The sequence below is a fragment of the Tyto alba genome, unplaced genomic scaffold, assembly GCF_018691265.1.
Source record: "Tyto alba isolate M040663 unplaced genomic scaffold, T.alba_DEE_v4.0 Super-Scaffold_18, whole genome shotgun sequence".
NCBI lineage: Eukaryota > Metazoa > Chordata > Aves > Strigiformes > Tytonidae > Tyto > Tyto alba.
In genome coordinates, this window is record NW_024881280.1 from 4,022,955 (window position 1) to 4,031,712 (window position 8,758).

General features: G+C 43.1%; 1 protein-coding gene across 1 annotated transcript in view; it reads left to right on the forward strand.

Moving 5' to 3' along the window:
* HSD17B12 (hydroxysteroid 17-beta dehydrogenase 12) overlaps positions 1–8,073 on the forward strand; it is a 95,157-nt gene extending 87,084 nt beyond the window's left edge. Inside the window, 2 exon segments of the mRNA XM_042790983.1 lie at positions 6,023–6,172; positions 6,398–8,073. Of these exon segments, the coding sequence (XP_042646917.1) occupies positions 6,023–6,172; positions 6,398–6,502 (255 nt within the window). The 3' untranslated portion in view covers positions 6,503–8,073.
* Positions 8,074–8,758: the final 685 nt, after the last annotated feature.

The following is an 8,758-nucleotide window of genomic DNA, read 5'->3' on the forward strand; positions in this document are numbered from 1 at the left end:
TTATGACTATGCAGTACCTATTGAAACTGAAAAGGTAAATAACCCTGTAACTCATGTTTGGCTAAAGGCATTAAACACAGTAAGAATGTACAAAATATGGGAAAGGTTTTCTAGCTTTTAGGTATGGCAAAGCTAGAATAAAAGTTTTCAGTGTCTTACATTTTTAACATTATAAACAAATGAAGAATTCAATCTGTATCAACAGTTTTCCTGTACAAAACTTCACAGCTTGTGGTAAGCTGTCTTTTTGTAACTCCCATGTTGGCTAAGGGCACCGAATTGCTTTTTTGCCCCTAAATGTAGAGAGTGAATTGCCATTCTGAGTTATGTGGGCCTGATGACCAATAGGTGTCACAGCTTCAATTTGTTATGCAAATTTTATTGCAGTCCATGTCCTTGTCGTCTTGTTCCAGCCTAAGTCACTATAAACCACTAATGAATATTACAAGTACCTTCCTGTGAAGACTAGCTGACATATCTCCTTCAAGGCCTCAGGAAGTCTGCATCCCCCTTAGATACTTTGAAGTTCATCTCTGTGACCTTCAGAAGTATAAGGGCTTTTAATTTCAGGCTTGCACTTTCGGCTGAAAGGACCATTTAAAACAGTTAACTTCTACCACGCCAAAATACCTGAAGAGTACCAGTGGATGAAAAGCAGAAACAAAGTGCAGGTGGGATTTTACTGATTTCTGGAGTTCAACCTGAAGTGTATCAGTTCTGCTCACGTGGATTGCCTTCTCTGGGGAAGCTTAGTTTTGATAGTATATAGTGCTTTTATTGCAATGTAGACATATTTAAATTAAAAATACACTCCTCCTGTCTGACGGGCTACAGAAGCAGCACAATAATAGAAAAGGTTAAAATTCTGTATGTGTTTACCTGGAGAGAAGGAGATAGGCAAAAAGAAAAGGAATGAGGAAGAAGACAACAAGGACTTCTCTCAAGACTTTTTTGGAAAAATCTCTCCCCAGAAGGATTCTCTAGATTCTTCTGAAACTTTTGCTCTTTGAATATGTCTAAAAATATTGCTTAGTTCTTTACCCCTTTCTTTCACTCCTTTTTTTAACTTCAGTTAGTTATTGGCATTTTCCCTCTGTGCTTTGTTACTATGCATAGCAAAAGCGTAACAGTAAAAACTTTTATTACTTGTTTTCTTCATATCCACTATATAAAATATTAGATCACAGAAAAGTGGATGAATACCTGTTGAGAACTACAAGGACATTTCCAGGGCATGCAGAGATGCAGTTAGAAAAGCAAAAGCTCAAGTCAAGTTGAAATTGTCCAAAGATGTCAAAAACAACAAGAAAGGGTTCTTCAGGTACGTGAACAACAAGCAGAAACAGGAGGAGAATATTGGTCCATTGTTAAACAGGAGAGGTGAATTAGTCACCAACAATGCTGAAAAGGCAGAGGTTCTCATCAGTTCCTTCACCTCTGTCTTTACCAGCACTGTTGGGCCTCAGGAACAAAAATCCAGGTTGGTGCAAACACTGACCCACCACCAGCAAAGGAAGAGTTGGTATGCGAGCTATGACAGGAGCTTGACCCCTACAAATCGATGGGCCCTGACATTCTCCACCCGAGGGTGTTAAGGGAGCTGGCTGACGTTGTTGTGAGGCTGCTCTCCATAATCTTTAAGAAGCTGTGGAGACCTGGGGATGTTCCAGAAGACTGGAAGAAGGCTAATGTCACCCCATCTACAAGAAAGGCTTGAAGGATGATCCAGGAAATGATGTGCCCATCAGCCTTACTTCATTCCCTGGGAAAGTTATGGAACGAATCCTGCTGGGGGCTGTCACGAGTCAGATGAAGCCTGTGACTGGGAAAAGCCAACACGGATTCTCCAGGGACAAATCGTGCTTGATAAACCTGATCACCTTCTGTGACAAAGTAACCTGCTCAGTTGATGTGGGTCAGCAGTGGACATTGTCTACCTGGATTCCTCCAAGGCTTTTGTTACGGTTCCCCACAGCCTCCTCCCAGGGAAACTGGTGTGTTATGGCCTAGACAAGGGGTCTGTGGGTGGGTGGGGAACTGGCTGACCGGCCGCACCCAGAGAGTGGGGGGAAACGGCTCCTTTTCAAACTGGCAACCTGTCACAAGTGGGGTCCCCCAGGGATCGATACCAGGCCCAACACTTTAATATCTTTGTAAGTGATCTGGATGATGGGATCAAGTGACCCTGATGAAGTTTGCTGATGATACCAAAGCGAGTGGGGAAGTGGACACTTTGAAAGGGAGAGCCACCCTGCAGGAAGACCTGGCTAGGCTGGAAGAGTGGGCTAACAGGAACCTTATGAGGTTCAACAGGGACAAGTGTACGGTCTTGCAGCTGGGAAAACATAACCCTGGGGTGCAGCACAGGCTGGGATCTGCCTGGCTGGGAGCAGCTCTGGGGAAAGGGACCCGGGGTCCTGGGGGACAGCGGGCTCCATAGGAGTGACCAGTGTGCTGCTGCAGCAAAGCAAACCAACGGGGTGCTGGGCTGCATCACCCAGGGCATCACCAGCAGAGTTAGAGAAGTCGTTGTCCCGCTCTGCTCAGCGCTCGTCAGGCCACACCTGGAATATTGTGTTTGGTTTTGGTCCCCGCTATGCAAAAAAGCTGTGGGCAGGCGGGAGAGGGTCCAGAGGAGGGTCACAAAGGTGATCAGGGGACTGGGCAGCCTGCCACGTGAGGAAAGGCTGAGAGAACTGGGTTTGTTCAGCCCAGAGAAGAGAAGGCTTAGGGGAGACCTTATCACCATGTTCCAGTATTTAAAGGGGGGCTACAAAAAAGGCAGAGACTCCCTTTTTACAAGGAGCCACATGGAAAAGACGAGGGGTGATGGGTACAAGTTACTCCTGGGGAGATGCCAACTGGACACAAGAGGAGAATTTTTCACAATGTGAACAATCAGCCACAGGAATAATCTCCCCAGGGAAGTGGTGGATTCCCCAACATCGGGCACTTTGAAGATTCGGCTGGACAGGGTGCTGGGCCAGCTTGTCTAGACTGTGCTTTTGCCAGAAGGGTTGGACCAGATGATCCTTGAGGTCCCTTTCAACCTGCTATTCTATGAAAAACACGCAAGTGTTCATTTGATGGGAACTCTGTATTTTTGTAGTCTAACCTCCTGCTCTCCTAGCAGGAGGAGTAACTAGAAGTAAGCACTGGGATTGCTGCCAACACTGGATCACGGGCTAGTCATGGCTTTATCCAGCCAAACCTTGAAAACCTTCAAGGGCAGGGATGCTGTGATCTCTCTGGACAACCTGTCTGAGTGTTGTACTGCTCTCCTAGCAAAACGTTTTCTCCCTAGTGTCCAGTCTGACAGTCTACAGCCAAAACTGACAGTTTTGCCTCTTGTTATTCTATCTGGCACCACAAAGAAGTGTTTGGATCTCATAACTGCCCTTGAAATAACTTTAGGCAGCTATTGGGTTGCCACCAGCCACCTTTTCACCACACTGAAGAGGCCCAGCTCTCCCTTCAGCTATTCACAAAAGTGTGCTGTCACCAGACTAACGGCTAATGGCACTGCCTGCCTTCCTCCAAAGCTTTTTAGCTGTCTGTACAAGTCAGCTTTGGTTTCTGCAATTCCTCCATTTCTCCTTTATGTCCTCCACCCTCCTCTTCTCCACAGAGAAATGGAAAGAAACTTCTTTGGAAACACCTGAGAGTTCAGGCCTTTTTTTAAAACTAAGGTCAAATAGGTGATAAAGTTGTGTAAACAAGCGATTCTGACTTTTGGGGGCTTATTTTCATGTGACTGTAGCATAATTAGTAGAGGCTTCTGTTCAGGACTTGAGATCTGACTTCTTGGATCCATACAACGTTCAAGACCCCAATTCTGAGTGCCAGCCAATTTTAATAAGCATCAGAGCGGTCAGCAGTAGTAAATGTTTTAAGTGAGCAAGAGACATTGTATTGACATAAGCTACTTTTCAGGCATGTTTTGAAACTGGAGAGCAGGTTGTGCTTTCCCTGGATAAAGACAAGGAGTTTTCTATAGTTACTTGCCCAGGTTGTGTGGGTTCTACCTGCCTGAATGCAGAATGCTGAAAAGCATTAGGCAGTGAAATTTTTTTTAACCTGTCCTGTCAATTTTCGATACGGTTCATGAATGTCTGAGCCTCCTTGTAGGGAGGAAGAAGAGGGGGAAATAAACTTAATGGATTCAGCGGGTTTCTTCACAGCTGTTAAAATATGGCACAGTTAATAGGAAGATGGTAGATCTATTGTCTCTGAAATTAAACATCCAACTCTGTTTTCTGGAGAGCATTTGGGAGGGAAAAAAAAATGTTGGAGTGTAATCCCTGCTTCTGTGTGCCTTGAAGTCTGTGGATCAGTAGCTAACCACTAGTGCTACTGTATGCTTGCTTTTTCAAGCATCCTCATGCACAATTGTTTGCCCCTTCGTGCTATCCAGTGGCTTAACTGGGTAGTGCAGTTCACTTAGAAAGTCTGTTTTGAGCAGAGGAAGATAGAAAATAAATCATAACTGTAACTATCATGCCACTCTGGGGATGTTGCAGATATAATTTGGTAGAAAATAAGAAGCATAGAATTGTTTTATTTTTTTAAAACACCAAACTAGAGATTCAGTTTAGAAATGTAATCTGAAAAATGGATGAAGTTCACATTCTGGACTTGAAACTAGATACCTATGCTGGTAGGATAACAGAATGAGTAGTTTTCTTATCCAGGCATTGGTAGCTTTTGATGACTTTGAAGACGATGGTAACTGCTTAAATTTCTGAAATTCAGGTCTCCATGTTTTTCCTCTCTACTTGAAAGTGGACTCATGCAGTATATTATTGAAAATCCTGTTTATAGAGAGAAGTGCAAGGTTTTAATATTCTAAAGTTGGGGAATAAGCAGACATAGCAATGCTTCCTGTTTGTGGTGTTTGAATTCCTGTTGAAATGTGCACAGGTATGGCATGGCTAAATAGTCGATGAGAGTGTATGGAATAGTACAGCCACAGACAGTGTCTTGGGAGGCCCTGGTCAAAGTGTTGGTAAGATTCCAGCCTTTCTAAGCTTGTGAGATCTGGTATGTTTAATATCTGATTAAGTGGCTGATAGACCGGGGCTTTTTTGATTACTTTTTTAGAGGCCTCGATCAAGGAGAAGTTGAAAGCCGTGACTATGAGGAAACAGGGTTGCTTCCTAGCATACAAGTATACACACACTTCCCTTTCTTTCTCCAGTAGCATGAGCTGGGGATAGGTATAATGTGGTTTTGGACCCCCAGGTCTATCTTGCCCCACCTTTGTGGTACCAGTGTCCCTTTGTCAACAAATATACCCGTGCTGCTTCCTCTCGTGTTTCCATTATGTCAGGGCTGGGTAGTTCTGAGACTCCACCACCACTTTTTCTGTTTCTTCTAAACACTTCTATAAAAGCCCATTAACTGTGCTCCATTTTTTCATCCTTTCTTCTGTCCTTGAGGTCTTCCACTCTGGTAATGACATCTCCTTCCTCTGAGCTCTCCTGTGGAGTTAAAAGCTCCACGTTCCACGTTTCCTGGTGTTTCCCTTCCTCTTCCTTCCTCCCGCCTTTGTGTTTCTCTCTGTACAGGTGCCAGACTGAGGAGCTGTTACTCAAGTATAAAATCCCTGTTTGGGTTCTGCACCTCCTTCCCAAGTAAACCTTGCAGGTTTACTACAGAGAAGCAACACTACAGCATTTTCTGTTAAACAGCTTGAATGAAGTTTTGTACTTAGAAGACAAATTGTAAGAAAGGCTTTTCAACCATACGCTTGTAACAGTGGTGTTTCTAGGGCCCCAGGTGGGGATGCTGTCTGTCAACAGACCACTGAACTACCCTTCCTGTTCCAAACATGACCCGCAAGATATCTGATTAAAAATGGTTTGATATTGTACGTTGTGATCTTTGAATTGAGAAGAAGGCTGGCTTAAGCCAGAATTCGGTATACGAGTTATCTAATTCCAATGATTTTTGGTTCCCGGATGGATCTGCAAGTTAATCTGAAAGCATTCTCTGCTTAACATGATCTTTCTTACCTGTGCAGAGCGTCCTCCCGTATTATGTGGCAACAAAAATGTCCAAAATCCGCAAGCCGACCTTTGATAAGCCCAGTCCTGAAACCTATGTCAGAGCTGCCTTAGGCACGGTGGGCCTGCAGTCCCAGACCAACGGGTGCCTGCCCCATGCACTCATGGTAAGTCCCCTTGGGAAGTGTAAGGATCTGGAGTGTCCTTTGTGTGGGTTTATTATGGAAGAAGAGCAAAGAATAATTTGGAATGTTAAATATTTTTGTTCTTTAACGTCTAAACATAACTTGGTATTATTTGTGTGTTGCTGGTAATTGTTAGATTTCACTTAGTACAGGCTATAAAAAGTTGAGCTTTTTTTTCCTCCCCTTCCCCCCTTTTTTTTTTTTCAGGGATGGATCTCCTCTCTTCTACCTACATCCACTGTCATTAACTTAATCATGAAAACCAACAAACAGATACGGGCTCGTTATTTGAAAAAAATGAAGGAGAAGTAAATTGGACGCAACTTCATCTCAGAAGCCTGGGATTCCTGCAGGTTCCACGCTGCAGCACCAAGTAGAACTAATGTTTTAAAAAATCTTCAATCGTAGGTGTAACTTTCTAATGAGCAACCCAGTCTTGTTTTGAGGATACGGATGAAACAAGACTGTTGACTTCTAATACTGATTTTAAAATAGGCTTTATTTGTTTATAGATATTATGAGGGGGGAAGTGCTTCTGACTAAAATTGCACCATGCTTTAAGAAATACTTACATGGACTTGATCAGACATTGTGCTGTTGAGGAACAGCTTGGTTATGTAGTGTCCATCACATCTATGTATTGTGCACGTGGGTGAAGGGCAGAAAAATCGTAGTTCTCGCGTGTTCCTGGACAGGTGGGCAGGAGTGGGAAGGGAGCATATTTATTTAAAAAGGTGACGGAGCGTAGCTTTTTCCCAGCTCAGGTTTTGGGTACTTGAAAGGATTCTGCATTGTCAGCCAGCTCGTGGGTGCTCCCCTGCTTTACACGGTCCAGTGGGATTTTTGGTTATGAACTTTAGGGAAATGAGCCAAAAACCAAAATAAGTGTAATTGCTCATCTATAAATATATACATGAAATAACATTGCGACAAGTATTTAAATTCTTGGTTCTTAAATATGGATTCTAACTTTTCAGTAATATGTAATCTTTACGATTTGTAATAACATTTTTAAAAGTTCAGTGCCTGCTCTTTGTAATAGGTGGTGATAACACAATGTAGATAAATGTCACAAGTTATGTGTTACGTGCTGGTTGCTATGTAAAAGATTATGGGCACTTTAAATGCAGAGCTTGAGATTAGTTACTCCCCTTGGTAGCAATGACGGTTAAATTCTCTTCCACGTATGGATCAGTCTGTCTTTTTGGTGAGGCCCTTTGAAATGTGAATCCTGAATATTTGAGACTGCTTTAAAAATGAGAACCAGTAAACTTCCTTAAATGTAGAACATTTTTAATTTAAATTAACTGATTTGTTTCATGGTTCTATTCCAAAATGGAGTGCTCTGGTGAGGCTGAAGTTACCCAACTCCAGGAGACAGGGATCAGAGTATATGTGAAGTCTGCACTGCTGTTGTCTGTGTTTACCTACTCTTTAAGTAAAGATTTTGGTGTCAGACATTCCTTTTTGTAAACCTAAAATGTACTGAACCTTACAAGGCAAATCAAATTACAAGCAGCTACCAGTGTTTTCTGTGGTGTCTTCCTAGGGTTGAAGAGGGGAGGTTGCTTTCTGTCCTTGAAAAAATAATTTCAAGCTCTGATTTTGAAGTAAACTGTGTTGTACTGAGACGTGATTTGGGGCTAACATTTCTGTACATTGAAAAATCCTGAATACCGATGCAATGGTGCTGATCAAATCTGAGACGCAGATCCTATCCCATAGTTTTCTTAATTTTTTGGAACAGGGATGGTGAAGTCAGTGGTATTAGTTCTATAAGAGCACATGACCTGGTTTGCTCTGGATCTGATGTGGAAGCATTGGACTAAACAAGCTGTATGGTTTTGACTTTGTAAAACAAATAAAATGGAATTTACTCTGCATTTTTAATGTGTTGGTTTTTTCCCTTAAAATGTTTGCCTGTACATTCAAATGCCTGATCGTTGTTTATCATATGTAATAATGCAGTGAAATTTGCTATACTTTTACATGCCAAAACCAAAGCTTTTATTAATCTGTTTTCCTGGCTGTTACCTGTTTCACAGTGCTGATCTTCTAAAATCGCTGGAACACAAAATAAACTGTTAATTAGAACAATTAGTTAAGCTATTAATAAGAAACAGTTATTTCCAAATAACAGTTTTCTAACCACTGAAGGTGTTTAGAAGGATGCATCTGAGGGGAAGAGCGTGCGTATCTGATTGGCGCTGGAGCAGGGGTGCCCCGGCGAGGCTGGGGGAGCCTCCAGTCGCAGTTTGGGTTCCCACACTTGTGCTTTCTTCTATTTTCCACGCTGCAGCAAGGAGCCCCTTGTTAACCTCGATTGCCTTGACTTTGGTTTTGAACGTCTGCTTCCCTCAGCGACTGACGTAACGTGCGTTCAACAGCGTCCTGATGTACTTGGAAATATCCCGGGCGTGCGACAGAAAACAGGAGGGGTTTTCTTGCGGTGCTATGACTCTGCGCCCGCTCCCGGGGGTGGGTTTTTTTTTCACGGGTGCAAGAGCCGGAGTGGGTTTTCACTCCTTTGCCTGGGTGGGAGGTGAGTAGCGTGTCTGCCCCGCTCTC